Source organism: Neurospora tetrasperma (assembly GCF_000213175.1).
Source record: "Neurospora tetrasperma FGSC 2508 unplaced genomic scaffold NEUTE1scaffold_4, whole genome shotgun sequence".
In the NCBI taxonomy this organism is placed as follows: Eukaryota; Fungi; Ascomycota; class Sordariomycetes; order Sordariales; family Sordariaceae; genus Neurospora; species Neurospora tetrasperma.
Genome location: NW_009799102.1, coordinates 1230357 through 1255779, shown reverse-complemented (window position 1 = coordinate 1255779; position 25423 = coordinate 1230357). Strand labels below are relative to the sequence as shown.

Genomic DNA, 25423 nt, shown 5'->3' with positions numbered 1-25423 from the left:
GCCCGGCTCTTGCCAGCCCAGGGTTAGTGCAGACAAGTGTACATTACACTAGAGCTGAGATTTAGCGCAGGGTTAGGTAGCGCAGGCCTCTGTAGCCTGTACACTACTGTAACAACCTCTAACCACCTACGACCAAACAGCCGGCCTCCTGCAACCTACCCTGGGCAACCACGCACCGAAAAGGACCATAAAGTGCCAAGCGGGCAAAGCATACGCAGAACGGGGTTGGGTGGTAGGGTGGCTCGGGTGTGTTTTGGCTGGTTTGCAAGCGTGTTTGGTCCGTTTTGCATCGTGCATGGCATGGCCATGGCTTCTTTATTTTTTTTATTTTTTTGAGGTGGCAGGGAGCGGGACCTTGCAAGGACAAGGGGCACGCTTCGATTGACAGACAGTGTTCGTGCGAAACGCTACCTAGCCAATCTGTCAACCACCCAGCCGGCTCCGCGATCAATGTGGATGAGTGGTCACTCATCAGTGGTCAGTGCTCCCAATCGATGTCTCTTCAGTTTCTTGACCACCTGCGCTGCGAGCTGAGATGTATGGGAATTTACAAGTCGATACAAGCTGGACGAGCAATGCCCCAATGTCATGGATATATTTAGACTCAGCTGAGGTCCATCGTTACACTACAGCCAGCGAGAACACACTACAACATCAACGTTATTACCGTAACATATGACGACTGATGTAATCTTCTTTTCTTTCCGGAGACTGTAATAACCAATCTCGTTATGTAATTGGTACGTCAGGAACGCGAACGGAAATCGGGACCCCCGCACTGCCAGGTGCTTCTGCGTGTTGCCGGCCGGCCGCTAATGTGATTTCTTGCATGGCGCCCCCGATTGATTGCTGCTCTCAGTCCCCCCTCTTGTCCTCTTTTGGCAATTGGCTTGATTCTTCAACTGCACTTCCCTTGAAGTGTGATTGAAGACGGCATGTCTTGAAACTCTCATTCGCTGTGATATCCAGTCCAGGGCGACGAATGGCTTGGTGGGTAAGTTCTGTTTCTTACACTAGTAGCTTACACTACAAAGGCACTGCTGCCTTGTTGGACTCCAACTGAACCGCGCCAACAGAACCATGATCCAATCGATAGACTTCAATAGAGTTGTTTGGTGCTGTTGCCGACAGAAAGAAAACCATGGCTCGCAGTTCACATATGATATTAATTTGTATTGTCCGTTGACCTCGCAAACACGCAACATCCTCCCTGTTTCGGCTGCGCACACCGGAACTGTTTCTTTCGAGACATCTTCTTGACGACATTTGGCACGGCAAACGGTGCTACCCGACCGTCATCAACGACTCGCTCCCGTCTAGCTGAGCCCCAGTCAAGTGTTTCCTTTCCAAGAACAGACAGCACTCAGCTTTAACACGCGCTCCCGTTCATTTCGTGCAGCTCAGCTGCCTGTTTCCACTTCCCCGCATCCTACCATCACTCGAGGATTGCTGGGTACGGGCCGTCAGTGCAGAGTGCCGCAGGCTGGAGTGCCAACCGCCCTCCGTTTCTGTCGCTCACCGTCAACACCACTGCATCACACCTCGCTTCGTGACGTCCGACTCCGTTACGATTCGTCACCATCCGCTCCCCAAGTCAAAGGGTTTCAAACGGTGGCTTATACCTACAGTAGTGCTGTACTCTTCTGAGACCATTACGTGCATTCACAAGCGCAAAACTCCCATCAGCTCTTGTTTCATCTGAGCTTGGTTGACCATCCGCTTGTGCTCGTCCAAATTGGGTTGATTAATCCACTCATAGGGCAGAACCTGGACGGGAGCCCCAACGACCATCGGACCAAGGCGGCGGCAACGCGGATCGCGGATCGTGACGTTGGCACACACGCAGCCTGCATCACGAAACGGCGATCCCGTCTTTGCCCCCAAAATACCATCATCTCCATCCCACTTTTTTCACATTATCACAACAAGTCTCACTCAAAACACTTTATTGTGCAAGCCACGCAAGGATGACTTCATCTTCATCCACGATTATCCGTATCCCCCGGACCGATACCGATCAGGAGGATGACTGCATCCTGGGCGAGGTGGTCCACTCGGGAGGGTCATCCGCGAGGGGATTGAAACCGCTGAATCTCAGAATAATTACTACGGAGGGTGAAGAACCGTATGCGCTCACGCGTAAGTCCCCCGGAATCTTGTCGTTGTTCTTGCTGCTTTATTCCAAGGCTTTGTGCACCCATTATCTCCGCGGCATGGCATTATGCAGGGGCATTTACCCTGCTATGCTCATGTCGGTGCATCACCTCAAGCAGTCACCACCAAGCCGTGATGCGTGCCATCTGTTGTAGTGACACTTGTAAAAGAAACAACCTCAGTTAAGGGGAAATTACATGATCCGGGCCCGTCGACTAACTAACACATACACCCGCAGTAAAACATGACCACATTAACGACCTCCGCGCCAGCAGCTCCGCCTGCTCCCCCACAGAATGGCAATCCATCCTATCCTCCCTCTTCATAACCGCCTCGCCAGTAGAAGGCATCGAAGCCGGCGCCGAAGTAGAAACCCGGGGCAAGAAAAAGTCCATCACCATCACCATCCGTCGCCGCGTAGCCGGCATCAACCAACGGCTTGGTGCCCTAACCCTCGTTCACTCCCCTTCCTCCGAGATCCAGCTCTTCGACTGGTGTTCGCAACTCGCCATCTCCCGTCAAACCGCACTCACTTCCCTGTCCACCTCCGCCGCGCAGGTCGCGGATCTCGAGGCCCGTGTGGCTGACCTGAAGAAGCAGTTGGAGGAACTCACGCAGTCCAAGGTTGAGCAGGAGACCGAACTGTTGCAGAAGTTCAGGGCGCTGCTTAATGAGAAGAAGGCCAAGATTCGTCAGCAGCAGCAAGCTTTGAGCAGTAGAGCAAGGCCAAGGTCGGGTTCGCGGGAGAGGTTGTCGGGGGTGATTGAGAGTGCGAGGAGTAAGTCCAGAGTTAACGTACCGGAAAGTCAATTGGATGAGGATGAAAATGAGGAGAATGAGGAAGAAGAGGGTGGTGCCAAGATCGGCAAGATAGGAGCAGGAGGACGCGGAACAGGATCAGCGAAAGCAAGGACAAACACAAGAACCGCCCGTGTCTCCAGACCAGGAAAACGAAAGGCTGCGAAGGACGTACCATCATCAGACGATGACGACGACGACGACAACGACGACGACGACCACGCAAAATTCGAAAAGATGGATGTCGACGAGCCGGAACCAGAGCCAGAATCAGAGCCGGAACCATCATCAAAGACGGTCACCATGGGACAATCATCCTCTAGCAAAACCCTCGACCACGAGGACGTCACTGATAACGACGAGGACGAAGATGAGGTCCTCAATAAGACATCTGACCGCAACACCCCAGACCGCGACGATGACGAAACAGCCAGTGAGCCCGATGAGGAGGATGGGACTGTAGAAGCCGGGGAGAAGGATCTTGATGTGCCGCCTCCTTCACCGCCGCCTGCTAGACGACAACGCACGGCAGCGGCATCCTCGACAACGACGACAACCCCTCAGAAAAAGACGACGGCTGCTGTCGTAGGAAAGGGAAAGGGAAAGGAGACGCAAACGCCCATTTCTCATACTAAGAGGGCGGGGGCGACGGCTACGAGAGCGTCTCAACCTGCTGCTGCTGCTGTAGTGGATGAGGGGAGTGAGACGGAGTCTGATGATGAGTTGTGAGCGGACGGTGGACGTTGAACACGAGTCGGGGGAACGTGATATAACGATGGATAATAATCAGACAAGTCTTTGATGACAGGTGTCGATGGCTGAATCCCATAGTGGCAATCCATGTCCAGTAAAGTGATATTTGCAATAAAAGCTGTTTTATGGGTATTAGCACTGCATGTCAGACTCTATGTGTATATATAGTTTTCCAAGCCTTTTTATCCGTTTCCGATAGATATCCCACGGGCAAATTTGTGTGTGGGTTTTACCACCTCCCAGCCTCTAGTCGGCCTCTTGACTGCCTGGTTCCCCGGCCCAGGACAAAAACATCATCCACCATCAGTTACCTCTTCACTCTATTCCATAACTCGCTGAAGACTTATTTCAGCATCGTCCCTTTCCCATTCGCCTGCCCTCCTCCGGGAGGAGCAGCAGCCTTTGAAGGCAGTACAGGTAACTTCCTCCCGTAATTCCCCAACGCTAACTTGGTCCCGCACGTCAAACACTCCCCACCCTCGGGCACCTCGCAAAAGATGCTCAAGCAGATACTGCACACAAACCCCGTATCAATCACGTTCCGATGACAGAAACACGCCGCCCGGAAATCCACCGAGTCCGCACTAGGCGTGACCAAGAGATCCGCCACGCTAGCATTACTCCCCAGGAACTTCTGGCCTCCATGCTTGGCCCCTCCCTTAGCCGCGGCGCCAACGGCCTTCTCGCTCGCCTTGTCCTCTTTCCCCTTATTTCCCCCATGCTGCTGCTGAGACCGCTGGTGCCCCGCCGCCGCCAACCCCTGTGGCGCGCTCCCGCTTCCAAACCCAAACATCAAGTACTGCAACAGTCCCCTCGGCTCCTGCGCCCGTATAAACGTGCCGCGCGTGATGTAGCTCGCCTGCTGCAAGAACGTTGCACTACCCCGCAGCGCCAGCGTGTCGATGGCGATGCGCGCGTGCGCTGCCGCGAACACGGCGTTCATGGTCGGGATGTACTGCGAGGGGGAGCTGTCGCTTACGCTGACCACCAGGATGCGGGCGTGCAGGCCTGCGAGACCGCCACCGCCGATGCCAGGGAGGGAGGCTGCGTTGCCGCCACCTGGGCCGGCGCCGGAGGTTGTGGAGACGGAGGACTTGCCGCCTGCGGAGGAGGGGGTTGGACCTGTGGCGGAGTTGGAGGGGGCGAAGAGGAGGGCGGTTTTGTTGATGTGCGCGAGGGCGAGGGTCAGGGCGCCGGAAATCTGGGTGGTGGTTGTAGAGGTGATGTCCTCGGTTGTGGTGTCGGTTATGAGAGATCGCAGGGAGGAGAGGAGGGAGCGCTCGATTTGGGCGAAGAGGGGGTATTTGTTTGCGGGCGGTGGAGATTGTTGTTTACTTGTGAAGGAGGCGTCGCGCATTTCGACGTCTTCGTTTGGATTTTGCGGTTGTCGGCCGGGGTTCTGGTCGGGTGCTGTTGGGTAGAGCCATACTGCCCGGTTCGTATGTGATGCTATGAGAGCTACTTGGTTGGAGTTATTGAAGGCTAAGTGGGAGTTGACAAATATTAGAATGTTGGCGAGCGCTTTCGTGAGTGGAAGGACATCGTTCAGGGCGGCCCAGGCGCGTGGGTTGGTGTCGATGATTATGGTATAAAGGGAGGGGATATCATCGGTGTTGTAAATTTCGTAGTGTTCGGAGGCGTCGACGGCGTCCTGGACCGTCATGTTGACGATGATCTGGCAGGGACAGCCTCAACTCGCTTCCGGGTTGTGTGTGTTGTAGAGCTATAGCGTGGATCGAAGCCCGTTGGTGTGCATGACGTAGGCCTTTTGTCGCCGCGATACTCAGTGCGCCGGTGCTCGTGGGAAGCTCGTCTGGATGCTGGATCGAGAGATGGCAGGATAGCTAAGCGGGCGCTCTGTTGTGTGGTATTCGTTATAGTTGTTGTCTGGATTGGTTATGTCTGCTGAATATGATTGACACGCGCAAGAGGACTTTCTCGTCGAGAACACTGCAGATGCGATAAGGTAACGAAGAAATGCGATAACGGTTCTGGGGTTGCAAGCGAAACGCGATCCAAGTGAAGGCCGAAGGATCCTGGTCCAAGTGCACACGCTACCACGTGATACCCGATAGTGCAGATTGCCGGCATTTTCCTTAGTGGTCAAGAGATATGCAGTTAAAGCATCAACATGCAGTTAAACATACAGCTTTAGTCCAATTCTCGCTTTCGTATTGGTCAAAATATCCTAACTCCTCTATGTACAATGATATCACCTTCATCCGAACATGTCCTTCATCTCTCATCTTATTCTTCTCTTCCTGCTGTGTCCGATTTCGTTCAACGAGCCCAGCATTACCACCAAAACAGCCGGGTGGTGAACACGCAAGCGTGCATAAATTTTGACACCAACAGCGAGGGCATCTTTTCCTTTTGATCCATCCGCACCGTCACATGTTCCCTTTTCGGTTTCTTCACATATCGAACGAGGATTTCCTTGAGAAGGATGGCGCAAGACATTCAATCGAGAGTGGCTTAGAGTCACCAGCTGTGCAATTCAAGGTGTCCTCGGTCTGCCCAAGTCGAAAATCGGACTCTTATTGGGTTAGGGGTTACCCCGGTGACGACAGCTTTACGTTGAAGGCCTATGGCTAAGATTATCATCGGTAGGTATTGTGAGGTTTTGAGGAAGAGAAGTACAAGTATCTAAGGAAGGGGCAGCCAGGTAGGTATGAGATAGACAAGACTGAAGCTCAATTTCAATATTATCCTTTTCATGCTCTCTGAATATGTATATCCCTTGATTACTCCCGATTATCTACCTCTAGCACTGCAGTCACCACTGAATATTCCCCTATGGTAAGTTGTTCAAGTTCCCGATTTATGACATCCTTCACTCATAGTAGACACAGGTATCTTTCAAAACCGGCGACATTATAACCCCGGCAGCTCTTCCAAATCAAAGAACGGAAAAGCCAAATTGTCTTCCGAGACGATAACTTACCTTCCAGAACGACGACAACTTAGTTCTTCATGAATACGCCGAGCCCAGGTGGAACTCAGGCGGTCGTCTCTCTACAGACAAAGTGGAGGCTGGCTTGTTTCGACCAGTAACGGCAATATGACAATCAGTCTTCCCGGTGGTCATCTCGAGCAAGATGCCGACGCACCGGAGGAGACTATGAATCGATAGTCTAAGATGACGGTGCCGCGGTGCCGAAGGTCGATGGAGTCACCCCCTGGACCGGCGTCAATGGAGGCTCGGCACAAACATAGGAACCCTGTGATGTGAAGTCTCTGAACCCTACTGCTTTTCCCAGAAACAATAGTTCGACAACCGCGCATCCGCCTACATCCGCGCGGTCGACCTCAGCTACCGCGCCGACTACGTCGCCTGGTGGATCGCCGAGGAATCGGACGACAGCCAGGGGTCGGCGACCCGGGGGGATATCACGTGGCGGGCGAAGGGTGCGTCAAGTTCGAATTCGGTGTGGATCACGGCCGTTGGAAATCTGTGCGTGGGCGTGGAGGAGAAGCAGAAGGTTACTACCTACTTACGTGGCAGAGTGAGATGGGGGGGCAGGGAGCAGGTTGGTTCAGGAAGCTGGGGATATGTGCCCATATGCCGGGGGGAAGTGTGCGTGACAATGTGATAACGGCGGCCCAGTGGGTGGTGGAGGGATTATCATGACTAGGGGGGAAATTAGATGATGTCGTTTATGTGGGGTAAAAGATGGGTTGGATAATGCGAAGGTGCAACTGCCACTGCAGTCTACTAACGTTCAATCTTGCACTTTTTCCAAAGATTTGCAAGAGCAGTCGACCATGAGCAGTGTTCCTCCGCTCGAATCTTGACGCCGCACCGTACCTGCCCTAGCGAGAGTCCGTCAGAACCCTTGGGGAAGCCCACGGACCACTTCAAGTTGTGCTTTTCCTCCAGAAACACCAAGACGACTGCCCGATACCAAACCACCATCTCGATGTTACACCAACGAGGAGGCCGGCTCGAATGATCTTTTGCTACAACGTTTTTGAGTCCTCGTATTGCTCAGGGGTAGTAAACAAAGCTCGTAAACTGACCCTAACCCTCGTGCTTACCACGATGCAGTACACTACAATACAGCGTCCGGAGCCAGGATTGGACAGAATATCATTCGATTTCACCATTGCAAGTCGGGCCCCGAGGCATTTCTTACTAATGATTCGGATTCTCCAACCTTCCCGTATTCCTTCCTTGCTAGTTTACACCAGCACTCTCACTAACGCGGTGTCGCCGTTCCTTCTCAACCCTCAATGAGTACAATTGAGTCACGATGAGATAATGCTTACGCAAAAAAGCCCGAAATAAGGAAAGAGGGCATCCAGCCAGATGAAACGCGGGAAATTGGAAGGACAGATTCAAGGTAACGGATCGCTCACTGTATTCCTTCCTTCTTAAAATGCTGCTGTGTACCTCTACCAAATGACCCTTTTGATCCCGCCAGTTCTTTTTCTCTATTTCCCTTTTGCCTTTCCTCCGTCTTGCACTCAGTCTCTTTCCTCCTTCTATTCTTACATTCAACTTCCCGACTCTATCCCCATCCCGCTTTGCCTCCTTCCCTTTCCCGCCTCAAGTCCGCCACTCATACTTCCGTCTCTCTCTCTACCTCTCTCTCTCTCTTTCTCTCCATGTTGCGTCCCCGTCAGAGCATCTCCCATTCATCAGGGCCCGGGCCCCATCTTCCAATTCACGACCTCAAGGTTCATCATAAACCCTGAATCTCTCAGTACTTGAAACCACACCCCGAGCGACAAAACTCCGGCCCAACATTCCCGTCATTCTGATCCTGGTCCTCATTGGCGCTGTTCGCGTTGTTCTTTACAATGGTCTTGTGTCCGTCGCGACACCAGGCGCAGAGGCTCTGGCCGGCTGGCGCGGTGGAGGTGCAGCCGCACGAGTTGCCGGAGGTCTTGTGAGCGCAGTCGGGCATTTTGGCGGGTGGCGTTTTTGGGTTATAGCTGTTGGGAGTTGTGGCGGTTTTTTCTTTTCTTCTTCTTTTCGGTTTTGGTTGATGGCTGGAAATGTGCTCGAACTGTGCTCGAACTGTGCTGGTCTTGTCGCTGTCGCAGTTTGCTGCTTATGTAGATGCGATGTTGCTGTTGTGCTTGCTTAATTGATGTGATGCCGGTGATACTGGAGCTAAAATTGGAAAAAGAAAATAACCAAGGGTGTCGATAGGGCGCAGCTATATAGCCGAGGTTGATGTTTCTCGTGATGGCAAAAAGAGAGGCTACAGACTGATCATGTCTGTTTGATGGTCATTCATGAAGTCATGAGGGGTGATGCATTATCCTCACTTTCTTTGCAAGTGAAGCAAAAGTCGAAGTTGCCAAACAAGTAGAGGTAACCTCAAGTTATGTTTGGTAGTGGGGCCTGGAAAACAAATGCAAAATGAGCGTTAAGCGCTAGATGAGAAAGGCCAATCTCGGCTACCAAAGCAATGGAGATCTTCGGATTGTTTGCCGGATGCCGGTGATCGTGGACATTCGGTAAGGACGGAAATTTATGGGACGGTGGGACGGAAGTCATCACCAGTTATGGATTCGGAAATTTTTGCCCATGATCATTCTATTTATTCACACTAAATATGCCTGATGGAGATTGTGTTTTCCATCTTGGGTGGCAGTGAGCGGCTCGGCTCGGTACCGAGATGTTGGCCCACGACTAGACGTTGGGATTTGGGATATAAAATGCCATCCGGATTGGGCTGCCATTGATGGAGCGTTGGTACATTTAGACCTGCAAAAGCATAACATGACGTAAGGCCGTACTCATTTACCAGTGGAAGGATGGTTGAACTCATGGGCTCTCCTCGTTTGGGTGATTTTGGCTTGGAAGAATTGCTGTATTCTTGTGTCAAGCGATTGAATGAGAAGAAGAGTGACCACTCAAAGTCCCACGCTCCCACGATACCCAGATCACGCAAAAAAAAAGGTTACCGTCAATCCCATACATATCGTGGTCACGACCCTCATCACATCGTGGAGCCTTCTCTTTTCCCGCTGACCTGAGTTGTTAGTTCCGTCTGGAAATATGCCCGTAATGTGTTCCCACTTCCGAGTCCTACTGTGTACAGATATGAGTCAATACCCTTACCAAGTCCGTCCCAAAGCATACACTACTACAAACTATCACTGGAACAGACAAATAAGACCAGAAAACAAACAAGAAAGAAATGCAAACCCTGCAACAGAAACTCCTGCACGTTGAAAAGCGCCAGTGGGAAGCAACCCATTAACCAAACCCAGTCAGATATATCCCTATTGGTGTTTCATAAAGAATTGAGAAGCACGATCCCCCCAGTCTCTCGCCTCAGTGGGTGCTCTGTCCGGGCATCTAGTCCCGATGGTCATTGTGTCCATGAATCTCGGGAAGAAGCTGGGCGGCAAGCTGAGCGTCGACAGAGTTACTGCTCACACAACAGATTGTTAGCTACCACAAGTATCCTGTACATAGGGGCGTTTTCATCCCTACTCTTCATCATCATCATCGTCATCATCATTCCCAGCTGATAGCTGACCGCTCTGCGACTCTTCCACTGCGTCATGGTCTTGTAGCTCGTGGCCAAGTCCCTGGAGGTCCTCAGTTCCCTCCATATCCGCCTCCGGGGCCGCCATCCTCACGCCTAATTGCAAGGACGTATACTGGGCATTCTGGTGAGCCATCTCCGTCTGGTCTGGGGCAACATTCTGCTGATCAGCACCAACACCAGAAGTCCCGTTGGTAGTAGTAGTAGTGTTCTCCTCAGGATTCGGTCCAGCAGAAAGGGCCCTGGCCTTGCGCTTCCGGTTGGGGGTAGGGCCCGTATACAGCGAACAGGCTGACGTGTTGTCGAACCACTTGCAGTTCGAACAGCTGTTATGGAAGCTCCCGGGCAAGATCCGACAGACTATGAAGGGACCCAGGGCATTTTTGGTGCGGCGATCAGCACATTGGGTGCACTGCACCGGGGCATCTGTGCCGCGTGAGTGGATGAGCAGACCGTTGACGTAACTGGGCCGCTGAGAGGCAATGTGGCGGGCCGTGATCCATCCGTTGACAAAGTAGATGTATTCGCGACTGGGACAGTCGTTGAAGATGGCCCGTTGCGTATCGTGAACAAGAGAGTCTGCAGTCAGGGCGTCTTTAACGCGGATGGCGACAGCCGCCAGGGGTTGCTCCTCCTTGGCCGCGTTCCATGCCTTGACCAGCGGGTTCTCCTGGTAATCATCCTCCTTGACTGTCCTATTCGGGCGACCGGGAGGACGGCCACGGCGTCTCTTGGGAAAGGCCGCAGGAAGCTCTCCTCTTCCGCCCTGGGTGATATCTCCACCCTCTCCCTGGACAGCAGCTAACGGCACCGGGGTGCCCGTCTCCGCACCCGTCACTGGAGAAGCGATGGTGTGTGTGTCCGTGTTGGGATTGCCGGGCACGTCCGACGCGAGAGCATGGTCCTCGGGTTGCGCTCCGACCTCTACTACGCCGGCTCCCGAGTCTGCCATGGACGTGATGTCGAGAAGGGTATTGGAGGATGGATTCGATGATGAAGTGAAGGAGGACCAATTGGAAGTGAGCGGCCTACAAGAAAGGTGGTGCTGGCGTCACGCCCGGAGGCTTTATTTTGTACGGAGTACACACAGTACAAAAACGCGAGGATGTTTTGACTCGCTGCTGTGTTGCTTCCCCAGTGCACGGGCCATCCTCAATGGGCATTCTTCTTGGCAGGAGAGCCTAGACTACGATAGGCCTGACCCCCCCCGGGCAGATGCGTAATGGGGCGCTCCTCATGCTGTTGCTGCAACCTGTAACTGCCTTATGAAACCCCCGCTGATGTTCCTGCAACAACTGAACCGCCAACTTTTACCTCAACCACCAACTGACCTCACCTCACTCCTTGACAAGACATCCATCCATCAACATCACGGTCATGTCCTTTCGTTCAGCTGTTCCTTTGTTCTGCATTTGACCTCCATATACCCTGTGCCTGTTGTTCATTGCATTGGCGGCTTGCTGTTTCGGGGACCTACCACAACACCTCGGTCGTCTAATTCACGATAAGATAGATACCTCTACCTCTACTTAGCGTAACCTCGGAGTCTCGAAGCCCGCAAACAAGTCACCGCCAACAATCATCATGTCGAATCCCAATGCCCTCCTCCTTCTCGCTGACCACATCAAGCTGTCGCTTCTTGAACGGCAAAGAGCAAAGACGTTGAAGCTGTCGAGCGACACCCAAGATGGCCACATTTCGCGATCACTTGACCAGTTTCGTGAGGGTCTTGAATCTCTCCGAGCCGAGCATCAGCGTCTCCATGAAGCCGGCGACGAAGCGTATGCTCGGTCCTCTTCTACTTCTTGACAATGGTAGTCGCTAAAATGAACACACCCATTCAGAAAGGCCTCCACGCTGAACGATACGCTCTCGTCGCTCCAAAAACAGTTTGACGACCTCACATCCCAATTCCACGGCTACGCTTCGCCTGCTACCACCTCAACACTCACCCAACCCAACGACCCTTCTCTCGCCCAAGACTTTGCCCATGCCCAATCCTCGAAACCCATAGCCGCGTCCACGACGACTCCCCCGCCCATACAACGTCGTGCCTCCAAGACTGTCCGTTTCTCGTCACCCAACAGTGACCTCGAAGCCCAAGCCTCTACCGCCAACAAGTCTGCTCGCTCCCAGCTATTTCCATACCGCGATGACCCCGTCTTGGATGACGACTCAGCTGGCTATCGCGACACCATCGATGGGCAAGATATGGACAACACTCAGATACACGCCTATCATCAGCGGATTCTGGAAGAGCAGGACGCCCAACTTGACGCTCTAGGAGCTAGCATCTCACGGCAACGCGAGCTGAGTATGCAAATTGGCGATGAGTTGGACAACCAGGTCACGATGCTGGATGAGAGCGAACGGGCGGTGGATAGACATCAAAATGCCTTGGATCGAGCAAGAGATCGGGTGGGACGTTTTGCGAGGGCAGCAAACAACAGCGGAGAGGGAAAGCAGATGGGCATCATCCTGGCACTGATCATCATTTTGGTGCTTCTGATTATTATACTCAAGTGAGTGTATGGGGCGAGTCTAAATGGAAATGCCCCAAGACACATTTGCTTCGGTGGACAGACATTATTACAAGTTTGTCAGGCAAGTGTTTCCTCAACAGGCCAACATGAGAAGAACATCTACGGCAGGCTTTGGAGGACCTCTCATTCACATTCTCATCCTTTTCCTTGAACTTGTGTTTGTTGGACTGGGTACAATCATGGGTATTTGAATTTCACATTGGCGTGAGGCATCGCATCATGTACAACGGTCGCTTATACAGCAAGCGCTTTGTGGTACAGGATGGTCATTCAATCTTTCTCGAATTCGAATTAACATACACACACCACGGGGTCGACACGTGTTTGTGTTTGAATCGGAATGACTTTGTCACAACAGGGCTGCTCACTTACACCGGACTGCCTAATTTATCGCCGACGCCCGACTCTAAAGGAGGCATAGACGGTCTAGAACTATGGCAAAGAGACGACACCTTGTCATGTCGGCCGCCTCCCAACAACGACTCAATCCTCCTCGAACTTGCAACTTAGTTTACTCATGGAACGACCTGGACTCTATACTACGATACCGGTTTTGGAAACAGTAGCCCTACCTACAGGGATTGTCCGGTAGTACCCATGTCATACTCGCCATCTTCCACTCGTTCGCTCATAGTCACTGCTTCAGGCCAACGGATTCAACAAAGGGGATTGTAGTATAGTGGTCAGTACTTCTCGTTGTGGTTCCTCACAGCGATCCGAGAGGACCCAGGTTCGATTCCTGGCAATCCCATGTTTTTGGCGCCCTCCAGTCCGCCATGCCTGAGGGATTTTTTTTGGTGTTTTGGCATGGCTTTCATTCAAAGATGTCCGGTTTAGCTTTTCTGTGTCTTTTTTTCGTTTTGGTTTTCTCTTTGTGAAGTGGCGGGTTATTACTAACACTGTCTTAGAGTAGTGTTCATTGCAGTCGGAAACCGATAGGTATATCTTCATGTCACCACCTTCGAACAATTAAGGAATCGAGTATATTGCCAGTCTACAAAAGCCTACATCCTCCCGCCGGACCAGAAACTGCAATCAACCATAAACATCTTGCACTCAGCAATCATTCATCAACTGAGCCACACGTCCTAGACGGATTAAACCCGAGCTGCAACCCTAGGCGGCGCATCATCTTTCCATGTGCTATGCTGTGATGTTGGTCCTTAATGTCAATAACTCCTCTAATTCCTTCATCAAGGCAAGATGGCCGAGCGGTCTAAGGCGCCACGTTAAGGTTAACCCTTAATCTCCTCTCCGAGTTCCGTGGTCCGAAAGGGCGTGGGTTCGAATCCCACTCTTGTCAGAATTTCCCATCGTCACCGAGCATCGGTGGTGGTGTTTCATTTTTTTCTTCGTTTTTCAAACCTTTTTTGTCAATGTATTTTCTTGTCAAATTTGGCTGACACTGGGTGTTAAGGTCAATGATGATTTCGACACCTTCTTGAGACCCAGCGTACAAATCCGCTCTTTGCATTCCTAGCTCTGTAGATAATAGGTAATATAACATTTTTAAGCTGACAGTAACGGGAACTGGGTGGCCGAAATGGTTGAAAGTCAGTGTTGAGCAAAAGATATTGTTCGTATGTGCGAAGTTGCGAAAACAAGCTTGAAGTTCAGTTCCCATGCTCAACCACTGCATCGACATAAACAAGTCTTCTGCCGTTACGTATCAACGTCTGACTAGTTATATCGAGCCACGAGGCACATCTTGCATACCATAAGAACGCGCTGAAAAAAAGAACACCAAGAGACCTCGATTTCAAAACACCAGTAGAAAAGTCATGATGGTCCAGGTGGCACCAAAAAAGTGGGATTGCCAGGAATCGAACCTGGGTCCTCTCGGATCGCTGTGAAGAACCACAACGAGAAGTACTGACCACTATACTACAATCCCTGTTACTGAATGATTTAAATCAAAGTAAGCCTCAAGAGAGCAATTGTGGAAATCTGACAAGAGTTATCCCCCTATCGAACAACTCCAGGCACCTTTGAGGGAATGCAGTTTCTCTCTGCTTTTAGACATAATGGATTACTCGCTTTGGTTGTAATACTGTCTGTCATCCCGCCACAAAGGTAATAATGTTTTATCTTGCTTGCGCTTAATCGCCCGCTATCTTCCTCGTCCCTCGCTCAGATGTGAAACTCTGAAAACCTGAATTTCCCAGTCAAGTATTGGCTGCTGCGGGTTGCAGGAGTGACGTGATGGTTGATAACGTTCTGAGTGATGCCGTCCATGTGGGAGCATGTACTCCATTCTTCCTTTTGCATGCGAACTGCAGTGCGCAGAATGAAGTCACCGTCGACGCCATCACCAGAAGAGACCTCAGGAGATCCAAACCATGAAACCCCAACCCCCCTACCTGTGATAACGTTATTCTCCGGTTTTTGCCAGATTACCTCCAGCAGCCTTACTTAATGTATGGCGGGCTTGTGGATTAGTAGTGCGCAATGGAGGCCCTTAGGCCAAGCCTTTCTCGAATCCCGGGGGATATGGACCAAAGTGGAAAGTCAAAGGAATGTAAGTTTGTTAATTGTGCTGATACCTATAAGCTCATGCTGGCTTTCTGAAAGATATCAGTCACTTTCCCTCTAAACTCTCTTCTCCCTGAGTGAGGAAGAACGCAGATCTTGTGTCTCCAAAAAAGAAGAGGAGGACGATTTGTCATGAGTTGCTTGATCTAGAGCCTCTGGTCGATAATGATGATCAAGAAAGGCAGTTTGGGACGCAGTTGTCCGACGTCGTTGTCTTTTCGGACGCGGTGAAAGTGTCAGGGACGGGGGTTGGTACAACCGGGTCGACGATCAGGAGGGCTATATTTGAAGTTGTCAATAGCCCGGAGATTGACGCAAAGCTTAGGGAGGAGTTAATGGATGCCTTTTTTTGGAGGTGAGCAAGAGAACTTGCCGTATTTGACGGGTACTATTAAGGAGGCATTGAGGTATCATCGACTTTTACCCCTGAACAGCCTCTGCTGCGCCACTTCCCTGGATTTAACCATGACAGCTTCCCTTCCACCACTACCCCCATGGCCTCTCCAAATGACACTCCCCTTCACAACCCAAACCCAAAACTAGTATCAAATCGGCCCAGACTAAGCCACCTCCTCCCAAAGAGCCTTATTGTCCGTGTCCACCTGGCTAATATACTGTAGCCCCGTGCCACCCGGTTATTTTCGTGCGGGAGGAGGAGACCCAGCAGTATTTGACTCTGACCCAGAGCGATAGATATCTCGTACGGGTACCCCAGAAAACAAAGAAAGAATTCGTTTGTAGGACCGGTTGCATGGTACCCTGTGGCAAGGGAAGTGAAAATTGCTCGGGCCAGGCGCTGGCGACGGCGGAGCTGCTCTCAACTATGGGCAACATCTTTTGGCGGTTTAATATTTTGGTGGTGGAGGAGGGAGTGACGATAGAGGACTTGGGGCTGGTGGAGTTGTTCGTGAGGTACCATCCTAAGAGGTGAGGAAGTTGAGGATTTCGAGGGGGAAACCCACGTAAGGGGTGGTGCTGGGTTAGATGGTGTTGGGATGAAACCATTCTAGTGATGACAAGAACTTAGTTGAACCAAGGAATGTATTGACCTTGACCGCCATTACACATGTGATTGGCAGGTATGTTTGGATATGTGTGGTGAGAGTAGACCGTCGCGTTGTGGAAATGCAAGACGCTTGGGAAAGAGCAGTGGTGTTCAAATTGATTGACCATCAGGAGGAGGTTGAGCGGAGGAGGGAGTGATTGATATGGCTATTCGAGGGACCCAAGAATGTATCAGGCCGACGATATCAAAAAAATGTGAAGATCTCTGTCGATAGCATCTAGACTTGAACTGCATATCCAGCCCTTGTCGTAGGGTATATGTATCACTTCTCCCGAGGTGACTTCCGTGGCAAGCTGGTAGGTTGGTGCAGCGGGCACGTTTGTGTGACCCCCCTCATTCCTCCTGTTCTCCCCGGCTCTCATGTACGCTACGCGTTCGAACCCGGTAGCTGTAAGTCCACATTTTTTTCTCTTATTTTTATTTATTTTATTTTTCTCGCACATCCTCAGCTTGTTATGATTGCTCACTTGCAAGTTTATAGTGAGTGTAAGGCGGGTGAACAGTGTCTGACCGAGCCTCGAAGAAGAGAAACCGAACCGAGATAGTGTCCTGGAGTAGATTGCGCTTTGTTTTGTTTGTCATGAAAGTAATCCAACGTCACCCAAACTCACTTGGGTTTATCATGTCACTCGACGTTTTCTTCTTTTTTCCCAAAAATTTCCCTGGCTGGTTTACATGCTGTAAATAAAACCAGCCCCAAAGAGGTTCTTGGCTTTCCCCAGTCATTTTGCTGTTCTTGAGTCCAGGAGTTGTCTGCTTCAACTTGCCCTCCTCTGCCAAAACAAACACTAACCCCAACATCTCAAGCCGTGAACGCCGGCACTACCATGTACACACTCTTAGTGTCGAATTGAAACTTCGTTTGAGCCGCAAACACTTCCGTTACACACGCCAGCCTTCTCTTTTCCCGAATCAAGTAGTAATGGAGGTAGAACTCTTCTTTCCAGTAGTGCACATGCAAGAGTGTTTGGTGTGCTGGCAGTAGGCCTCTCCCGTGCCAAGACTTGCGTGCCTCATGATTGAACAGGATTTATAGGCGACCACTCTCTCACTGGCCGTTTGTTCGCCCATAATCATCCTCGGAGCAATCAGCTTCTGGGATCCCAGAGGCATGCCTCTGCACTTGTTGACTGCCTTCATGTGGATGGAGATAAGCTCCCAAATCTCCCCCACACATGGTTGTTGGGCATGAAAGGACCACGATGTCTCCTGGTCAGCCTCAGAATCAAACGGACGGCCGGGCCTCAAGCGGCAAGTAACCCTTCTCATGCAACGGAGAGTATGTCGAGAACCGCGTACTGTGTTTCTTCATGGCGCGGAATGGAAGACGGCCGAAGGGAAAGAGAGGGTGAAATGTTGTGAAAGATGAGGCGATGGATGGGTATATCAACCTCGATCCCCTTCTCGGATGTCCAGTTTATTTTTACCAGTCAAGCACTTTGGCCTCTCCTAGTAGATACTATTCATACAGCCTCTCGATCCCCCATTCAGCGACAAACACAGCCAAAATGCTGATAGCCCTTCTTGCCCTTTTCTCCCTCCTCATAGCCTACGTGCTCCACCATGTCCTCTCCCACCAAACTCTCTTGTTGAAACAAATCTTCTCCCAAACCATCTTCAACACCATCCAGCTCGCCCGCCTTATTGGTCCTCTCGACCCTTACGACCCCTTGACTGTTCCCGATCCGGCAATTCACGACTCAAACTCCGCCTCCGAAATATCTGAAGCCCAAGCACGAGCCAACCAGCGCATCGATGACGCCCGTTCCATTATTGACTTCTCATATGCCGGGCCTAAAGTCGAGTTGGAAGACCGCCTTCGTCTCCGCGCCCTAGCCAATTCCCGTCTGGTTGCGGCGTTTGGGATCAACACGTCGCTCACCAGTTCGTCGGTCTCTGTCCACAAGAAGTTCCGCAAATTGGCGAGTGCATCGATCAACAAGAGCAGAGCTGATTGGCAGAAGCTTTATGGAGTTTGCATGGATTTCCTCCAGCGTGAGAAGGCGCGGTATGGAAGGACTGGTATTGGCTTGGCCGAGTGTGTCCGATGTCTCTGCTTTGTTGTCGTCTTGGTTTCGCAGTTTGGGGCGGACGACAAGAAGGTTGATAAGAACTTGGTGAAGCGAATAACTGATGAAATCAATGCGCAGTGGTTGAAGAGCAAGGAAGATGGCGGGGCGGTAAAGACGTCTGACTCTCTAAACCATGATTTGGGTATGCTCTTTGGCAACCTGAAGACGTCAGTCGCCGAAGAGAACGGTACAGGAAAAGATACCTATATCGACCCAAGTGAAGCACTTGGGTTGATAATGCCACAATACGAGACACTGTGGCGGGTTGTCCTCCTTACCTACGTCACTGCGTATTATAGGCAGTTTGATAAGCGGAGTTTGAAGAAGAGAGTTAAAGACATTCCATCTTGTTTGGGAAACGCTGCTACGGAGAAAGAGGCACTCAAATTAGCAATGGTACGTCCCCAGCTCAAAACTTGATTAGGAGTTCGTCACTAACACTTGCCTACGTTCCAGGAGGGTCTTCGTCTATATCCGTCCAACAACAGCATCTATCGTGCCGCCACTGGCCCTGGACCTCTAAAATCAGCAGACGTTCAGGCATGCCATCGGGACTTCAATGTTTGGGGTCGTGACGCTCTTGAGTTCCGACCAGAGCGGTTTGACAATCTCACACCTCTCCAGGAAAAAGCCTACTTCCCTTTCTCTCTGGGCTCCCACAAATGCCCGGCTTTTGGGGGCTTCGGAAACAGGATGGTCACCATGCTCGTGGTCTCCATGGGGAGGGCTCTTTCTCCGGAGGCAGGAAAACTGAACTTTAAAGACGCACAACTAGACAACCACGTTGGAATCAGTTTGCCGACCGGGCGGGATGAAATGGAAAATTGGTCCTGGGATATGGTTCGTGTTCAGTGAAGCTCGCAAGCGACACATCAGAGTTGGGAGTTCTGAATGTGAGTTAGCAATGCACCCTGAAAAACACCAGCGTCGGGCCCGCGGGCTTGGAAATAAACGTCAATTTACTGCTTGCTGTGTATGTACTGTTTTCAATACTGCTCAATCTGACCCATCCTTTTCCCACTCAGAGCTTGCATACTACGTGCTTCTACCTACCTACCCACATTTCCACCACCAGCACGAACCCACTATACCGTTAGCTTTTTGGAGGGTATCGTAATATCAGGGCGGTTCTCAAAGCGTCCTCATGCTGGCTTCATTCTCATGATCCCCTTCAAATCCTTTTCCCCATTCCTAACCTTTGTGTTCGTAGCTTATCACTTCAACCTCCTTGCACCTCATCCATTTTCGTGACGTCCGGCAGTTTCGTTTGCTTATCACCGGATCACGTCACCTTCTCTATCGATGCCTTCCAAGCTCTCCAAGATATCACTGCCACCAAGCATGCCCACCCCTCCGGTTGTGGCTTTCTTGTCCGCCGTCCATACCTCGTGAAACTTGACGCTCTTATCGCTCGATGCAACCATAATGCAGCCTTCCATCGCGGTGCGGTTGGAGCCTCGCGCCCTACCTCCGCTGTTCCCCGATTTGCGAGCATCATTAGGTCCGCTGGGATAAGGAATTGCATAGAGAGCTCGGTGCTCCCCAGCCCAGGGAATAGCAGCAACTTGGCGGCAGTCGGGCCAAGAGAATACAGCAATCCGCACCGAGTGTTCCGGTTGAGCGTAACCAAAGGTGGCGGCAATCTCCCGTCGGGTCGTGGACCAGATCAGACTTGTGACTTGCGCAGCCACAGATATAGTTGCAAGGGCGGCGCCAGAAGTCGTATGAAAGAAATGAATGCACTTATCGTTTGATCCGCCTCCAGTTGCCACCAATCCCTCCTGCCACGGACAAAATGCAATTGCTTTGACTGCAGCTCTATGCAGCCACCTGTACCGTTCGTCTCCTGGCTTGAGGACTGGAATCACGCTGGCGGGCCTGGGAGTTGTACGGATCTCTGTGGCGATCTCTGTTGCTGACGAACTCTCTGAATCTCCTTGCGTATGAGAGTGCTGCGATACTTCAGTGTGCCGTACGCGTCCCATGTTACGGCGTGCGTAGTTCATGTCTAGAACCTTTTGCGTTTCGAACAGACAACACAGGTTGTCATTTCCTCCTGTAGCAAAGCGATCGCCGTTGGGTGACCAGGATAAGCCGCAAATCTGTTGAGAGTGTACGTCGATGCGGGCCAGCAGCGTCAGCTGTCCTTGCCAGTTATGACGCTCAACTTCCCACCTGTCCGGCCACTCAACAGAATAGTACCAAACGCGACCTGCCTCATCTCCCACAAGCAAATCCTCAGTGGCAACGAGCACGCCGGGTGTTGAGGGACAGCCTGAGGGCCGCATGGTGCATGATGGTTTCCAACTCAAGCAAGCAATAGGTGAAGGATGAAGAACCTCAAAACGCGGAATTGGGGCAGCACGCGAGGTTGCGGGATCTGCGTCGTCGAGCAAAGACATCAGTCCTAAAGTTTTGTTAGACCGACCGTAGGCCAAAATAGCTTTGTGGCCATCTGCCGAAGAAAAAGCAACACTGGTTAAATGGCAGTCGTCCTGGGTTCCAGCATTGAGCAGACGAACTCCGCGGGACTCCGACCAGCCGTAAAGAAGATCACCCAGGCCGACAGCTAGAGTCCGACAAGTGGCGGAATAGGATAGGATTGAGCAGTAAAAATCGTCTCGTAAGTTGGGGGCATCGAGAACCCTACAGCATGTTAGCATGATCTAAAGACATGAACAGACGGGACCACATACTTGAAAGGAGCGGTCGGCAATGATCTGTTCTCTTGTTTCTTTTTCTGCTGCTCTAAACTCGAGTTAGCTGATGTGTCCTGTCTTTGCATTAATTTGTAATACTCACTTGGAGACGATCCTTCTTTGACCCATTCTGTTCCGTTCCATTGTGTGTGTGGTTTGTTAGACCTTTTCTCTTTGCTTTCGTTTTGGTGGGGAATGATGTTGACGTCCAGAACTCGGGCCGCGCGATCAAGACCCAAGGCAGTTGCCAGTCGGGCTTCGTGTTTCTCAAGTTCTTCCTCGGCTTTTGGTTTGATGGTCGGGAATGAGGTCCGAAAGAGCCTGGCGTTTGTACCACTCCTCATCAAATGGCCACGGCCGTTGTTAACTGCTGTCTCTGCGGGCGGGGCGAGACCACCAACGGCCCATATTGAGCCAAGGCTGAATTGCCTATCTTGGCGGTAACTTGCGTTGGTATTGACAGGGCCGAGAACGCTGCCTACTGAGCAATCGAGTTAGCATTTCTGCAAGACATATGGTCACGGATAGTCCTACCTCTGTTCCGACTTGCTGCTCTATTTGAGCGGGATCGCGGTCCAATATCGAAGGTGTTGGTCGCCACAACTCTTCGATGACTAGAAAATGCATCCTCAGTGGCTGAATTGTGACGAAGAAGTTTCTCAGGTGTGGTCAACTCGTGTGGCGACTTGCTGGTGCGAAACCTTTCGACAGTGTTTGATGAGAGTGTTCTTGAGGGGATGAAGCGGTCAGGAATGCGGGTCGAACTGTTTCCACCGCGGCTTAGGCTGGTCTTAAAGCCCCGCGGGATCTTGGAGCCGGAGTCGGAAGTAAAGAAGGACAGAAGAGGTGAATGAGAGCGAGCTGAGCTCCTGGGTAATGTCGCGGGCTTATGGCGCTTCCGAGGGCTTTCGTCGTCAGGACACTCGATGTCTACTGCTTCTGTGCCGGGTGCACCAGGACGTCTTTCCCTGTCATTGTAGGCTTCTAGCTTGTATTCCTGATCTGATGTGTTCTTATCGTCAGACTCGGAGAAGTTTTCTTGATCCGAGAGATTCCTATCGCCCAGTCTCCAAAGGTAGTCGGCCTCGATGAGAGTCCTCTTCTTGTGGGGTGTGATTGGAGTTGGGGGAGCCGAGCCGTAGCCAGAGTCGGAGGAGCTGTGAGGGGACTCATAAGGTGAGCCACAGACGTGATATTGACGTTGGGCTTCTTGGAGCAGGGGAAAAGGCGTGTGAAATGTCATTGTGCCTGTGAGCCCGGGAACGAAGGCTCGAGAGCCACGATTGCTGTTGTCGTTGCCCATAGCGAAGATACAGCCGATATATACCGAGGTACTGATGATAGCACGAGTAGCAGACCTCAAGTGAGAAAAAGATAAGCTGGAAAAAGAATGTTTAGTGAGCTGGTCCCATCAAGCTCGAGACCACACAGGTTGTCGAAGCTGGAGTGATGCGATGGTTTGGTGAAGTCGGCTGAATGAAGTGATAGATGGTGATGATAAGAACCGGGAGAATCTGCTGGTAACGAAGGGCGTGTGGAGCGACAAAGACGTCGAGCTGTGTGCGAGAACCTGGACGAGAAGCAATACTTGTCGTCGGTGTGCTCGAACGATCCTCGATTCGCCGTCCGAGGTTAGTAACCGTATTCAGATGCTGGTATTGTTAGTAGTGCTGCTGCTATGGTGGTGGAAGCGTAGTAATAATTCCGGGTGCGTGTTCCTAGGAAGAAGCAGGAGGAAAAGAAGATGGAGTCGAGGAGGCGTTTTTGGGGGGTTAACGATGAGGTTGAGGTCAGCAGTTTTCTGTGAGGGAAAACTGATGTCGAAACTGAGAAAGCGTCACCTAGACGTCCACGCCGGCCATTTCAACTGATTGATGAAGCGCAATGTCCTAGTGAAGTGAGTGTTTGTGTGTGCAGTGAGTGCAAGAACGCCCCCGGATATGAAGCAGGTCGTGATGAAGTAGTAAGTTCAGTTTCGTTTGTCATGACAATCTCGAAGGTTCAAGTGGAAGAAGTGAAGTTTGCTGGCTGGCAGTCAGGAAGTCAGTCAGGCACAGGGAACTCATGAGATGACTGAACAATCAGCAGTAACAGGTCAAACAGGCAGGCAAGATCGGGTCAGTTGGAACGAAGACGGAGTCTGTCATCCCAAGTCTGCACAATAGGAAAGAGCAACTCTGAATAGGCAGAGGGCGGGTGATTCCCAACGATACCATGCCGAGACCGGCGAGGTTGGAGTGGACATTTTGACTGCAGTCCATTGCAGGATGTTGGCCATTCTCCCATATCAAGAAGGCACGATGCCCAAAATCGGTAGTAGTAGACGTAAGTAGTTGTTGTGTTGGCAAGAACCACAGGCACATCTAGGGCCACTCAGACACAACACAGAATCAAAGAGTTGAAAGATGGAAAGAGGAATGGAGGATTGGGTGTGGAAGTTCGTTCCTGCATGATGTTATTGTAAAGACATCCACGATAAGCCCGATAAGCCCAATAAGCCCCACTCGCTCTGGAGCTGTTTCGCCAAGCCTTTACACAGACCAGGGCTTTCCCGGTAACCAGCGGCATTGCCATATGACGCTACACCATAGTAGGTATAGCGCGCTGATAGCAGTTGCCTGCCCCGTCCCATCCTCTCCGACGTCACCTCATCAAAGGCTACGGAACATGTATGTCCCTTTGAAGCAAGCCCCGATTTCCCATCCAACCTAGCCCCTGAATCAATCCGTTGACAGTTGATAGCAGTATCATGGCCGATGTAAGACACAACCGGACTCGAGTCTAGACGCTAGGTACTTTGGCAGGCTGTTGACTGATGGGGAGACGCATCCCAGCAAGGCGGATCGAACCACGGCATAGCCCGCACCTCGAGAACGCGCACCGAAGAGCAGCGCCAGAAGGACCTCGAGCGCATCAAGGACTACCGCGCTCTTGAGGACCAGGTGCGCCATCACGCCGCAAAGAACGACTACTCCCCCGACGTCTTCGCCCTCACCTCCAAGCTCCTGCGCCTCAACCCCGAGTACTACACAGTATGGAACGTCCGCAGGCGCTGCCTAATCTCTGGATTATTGTCCAAACCCTCGCCTGGCTCCTCGCCCTCGAAGGTGTTGCCGACTTCTTCTCCGACCGCCACTACCACAACCTCTTCCGCCGACTTCTCCTCCTCTTTGTCGACCGAGATCCCGCCCGCCCCCGAGTCCCAGACAACTGGGAAGAGTGGTACAACAGCTGAGGAGGACGAGGAACAGAAGCAGCAGACGCGACAGCAGGATCAGCAAAACGACCAACAAATACTCCAGAAGGAACTACACTTTACCATTCCACTCCTCCTCGAATCGCCAAAATGCTACTGGATTTGGAGCTACCGGCTGTGGATCCTCAAGCAGGTGATTGAAAGACTGCCGGTCCCTGTGGCGCGAAACATTTGGGAGGAAGAACTGGGTCTGACCTCCAAGATGCTCCTGCGAGACCAGCGCAACTTTCACGCCTGGGGATACAGGCGGCACGTGGTTGAGCAGCTGGAGAGTCCAGAGTTGGAAGGCAAGAGTCTTGTCGAGTCAGAGTTTGAGTTCACGACCAAGAAGATATCACAGAACCTCTCCAACTTTTCGGCCTGGGACTCGCGAAGCAAACTCATCCCGCGGTTGCTGGACGAGAGAAACGCAAATGATGAGGCGCGGAAGGCTTTCTTTGAAGAAGGTCAGTTTTCCCACCCCCTCCCGTCACTATGTTAGCCAAATGGGAAAAACCGGTCGGATAAGAACTAACCACGTCCGTATACTAGAACTCAACAAAATAGGAGAAGCAATCAATGTCGGCCCCGACGACCAATCCCTTTGGTACTACCACCAATTCCTCATGCTGAACCTAGTCAACTCCGTCGAGCACCCGACCATCGCCCCCGCCTTCACGCAAGAGGAGCGCGTCACGTACCTGCGCCGCGAAATCGAGAGCATCCAGGAGCTGTTGGAAGATTATGACGACGCCAAGTTGATTTATGAGGCCTTGTTCGACTATACCCTTTATCTCTGTCAGCTGCAGGGGAGAAAGCCGAATGAGCAGGAAGAGAAGGACCTGAAGGGCTGGTTGGGAAACTTGAAGAAGCTGGATCCGATGCGGAGTGGGAGGTGGGCGGATTTGGAGAGGGATTTCGGGTTGAAAGAGTAAGGTGTGTGTGTGTGTACAATTTGTGTGTGTACTTGTTCAATACTCGTGTGCAATAAGCTCATATTTCCGAACCTTATGCAATCCCCAGCCTTCCTGATGCCGGCGGCCGTTCGGGTGTGCACGTGGT

General features: G+C 51.7%; 10 protein-coding genes across 10 annotated transcripts; 5 read left to right on the top strand and 5 right to left on the bottom strand.

The window, feature by feature from the left end:
* Positions 1-1967: 1967 nt before the first annotated feature.
* Positions 1968-3689, top strand: NEUTE1DRAFT_83585 (uncharacterized protein; the record flags this gene model as incomplete). Its single annotated transcript, XM_009853696.1, has 2 exons — positions 1968-2139; positions 2393-3689. The coding sequence occupies 2 exons, from the start codon at positions 1968-1970 to the stop codon at positions 3679-3681; spliced, it is 1461 nt and encodes a 486-aa protein (XP_009851998.1).
* A 359-nt stretch (positions 3690-4048) lies between these two features.
* NEUTE1DRAFT_147077 (uncharacterized protein) lies at positions 4049-5368 on the bottom strand (the record flags this gene model as incomplete). The annotated part of the gene is made up of 1 exon (XM_009853695.1): positions 4049-5368. One exon carries the CDS (start codon positions 5366-5368, stop codon positions 4049-4051), a length of 1320 nt encoding a protein of 439 aa, XP_009851997.1.
* A 2939-nt stretch (positions 5369-8307) lies between these two features.
* On the bottom strand, positions 8308-8651 carry NEUTE1DRAFT_122941 (uncharacterized protein; the record flags this gene model as incomplete). The annotated part of the gene is made up of 1 exon (XM_009853694.1): positions 8308-8651. The coding sequence occupies one exon, from the start codon at positions 8613-8615 to the stop codon at positions 8409-8411; it is 207 nt and encodes a 68-aa protein (XP_009851996.1).
* A 615-nt stretch (positions 8652-9266) lies between these two features.
* On the bottom strand, positions 9267-9640 carry NEUTE1DRAFT_101672 (uncharacterized protein; the record flags this gene model as incomplete). The annotated part of the gene is made up of 2 exons (XM_009853693.1): positions 9267-9586; positions 9625-9640. 2 exons carry the CDS (start codon positions 9638-9640, stop codon positions 9267-9269), a joined length of 336 nt encoding a protein of 111 aa, XP_009851995.1.
* Positions 9641-10021: 381 nt separating this feature from the next.
* NEUTE1DRAFT_147076 (uncharacterized protein) lies at positions 10022-11166 on the bottom strand (the record flags this gene model as incomplete). The annotated part of the gene is made up of 2 exons (XM_009853692.1): positions 10022-10094; positions 10160-11166. The coding sequence occupies 2 exons, from the start codon at positions 11164-11166 to the stop codon at positions 10022-10024; spliced, it is 1080 nt and encodes a 359-aa protein (XP_009851994.1).
* Positions 11167-11798: 632 nt separating this feature from the next.
* On the top strand, positions 11799-13059 carry NEUTE1DRAFT_147075 (uncharacterized protein; the record flags this gene model as incomplete). Its single annotated transcript, XM_009853691.1, has 2 exons — positions 11799-11995; positions 12059-13059. 2 exons carry the CDS (start codon positions 11799-11801, stop codon positions 12738-12740), a joined length of 879 nt encoding a protein of 292 aa, XP_009851993.1.
* Positions 13060-16497: 3438 nt separating this feature from the next.
* On the top strand, positions 16498-16900 carry NEUTE1DRAFT_101667 (uncharacterized protein; the record flags this gene model as incomplete). Its single annotated transcript, XM_009853690.1, has 2 exons — positions 16498-16549; positions 16596-16900. The coding sequence occupies 2 exons, from the start codon at positions 16498-16500 to the stop codon at positions 16898-16900; spliced, it is 357 nt and encodes a 118-aa protein (XP_009851992.1).
* Positions 16901-17863: 963 nt separating this feature from the next.
* NEUTE1DRAFT_44810 (uncharacterized protein) lies at positions 17864-19282 on the top strand (the record flags this gene model as incomplete). Its single annotated transcript, XM_009853311.1, has 2 exons — positions 17864-18823; positions 18884-19282. 2 exons carry the CDS (start codon positions 17864-17866, stop codon positions 19280-19282), a joined length of 1359 nt encoding a protein of 452 aa, XP_009851613.1.
* A 419-nt stretch (positions 19283-19701) lies between these two features.
* NEUTE1DRAFT_101665 (uncharacterized protein) lies at positions 19702-22369 on the bottom strand (the record flags this gene model as incomplete). Its single annotated transcript, XM_009853689.1, has 3 exons — positions 19702-21073; positions 21124-21604; positions 21661-22369. 3 exons carry the CDS (start codon positions 22367-22369, stop codon positions 19702-19704), a joined length of 2562 nt encoding a protein of 853 aa, XP_009851991.1.
* A 1057-nt stretch (positions 22370-23426) lies between these two features.
* On the top strand, positions 23427-25399 carry NEUTE1DRAFT_122935 (uncharacterized protein; the record flags this gene model as incomplete). The annotated part of the gene is made up of 3 exons (XM_009853688.1): positions 23427-23451; positions 23986-24828; positions 24914-25399. 3 exons carry the CDS (start codon positions 23427-23429, stop codon positions 25294-25296), a joined length of 1251 nt encoding a protein of 416 aa, XP_009851990.1.
* Between the last annotated feature and the right edge of the window lie 24 nt (positions 25400-25423).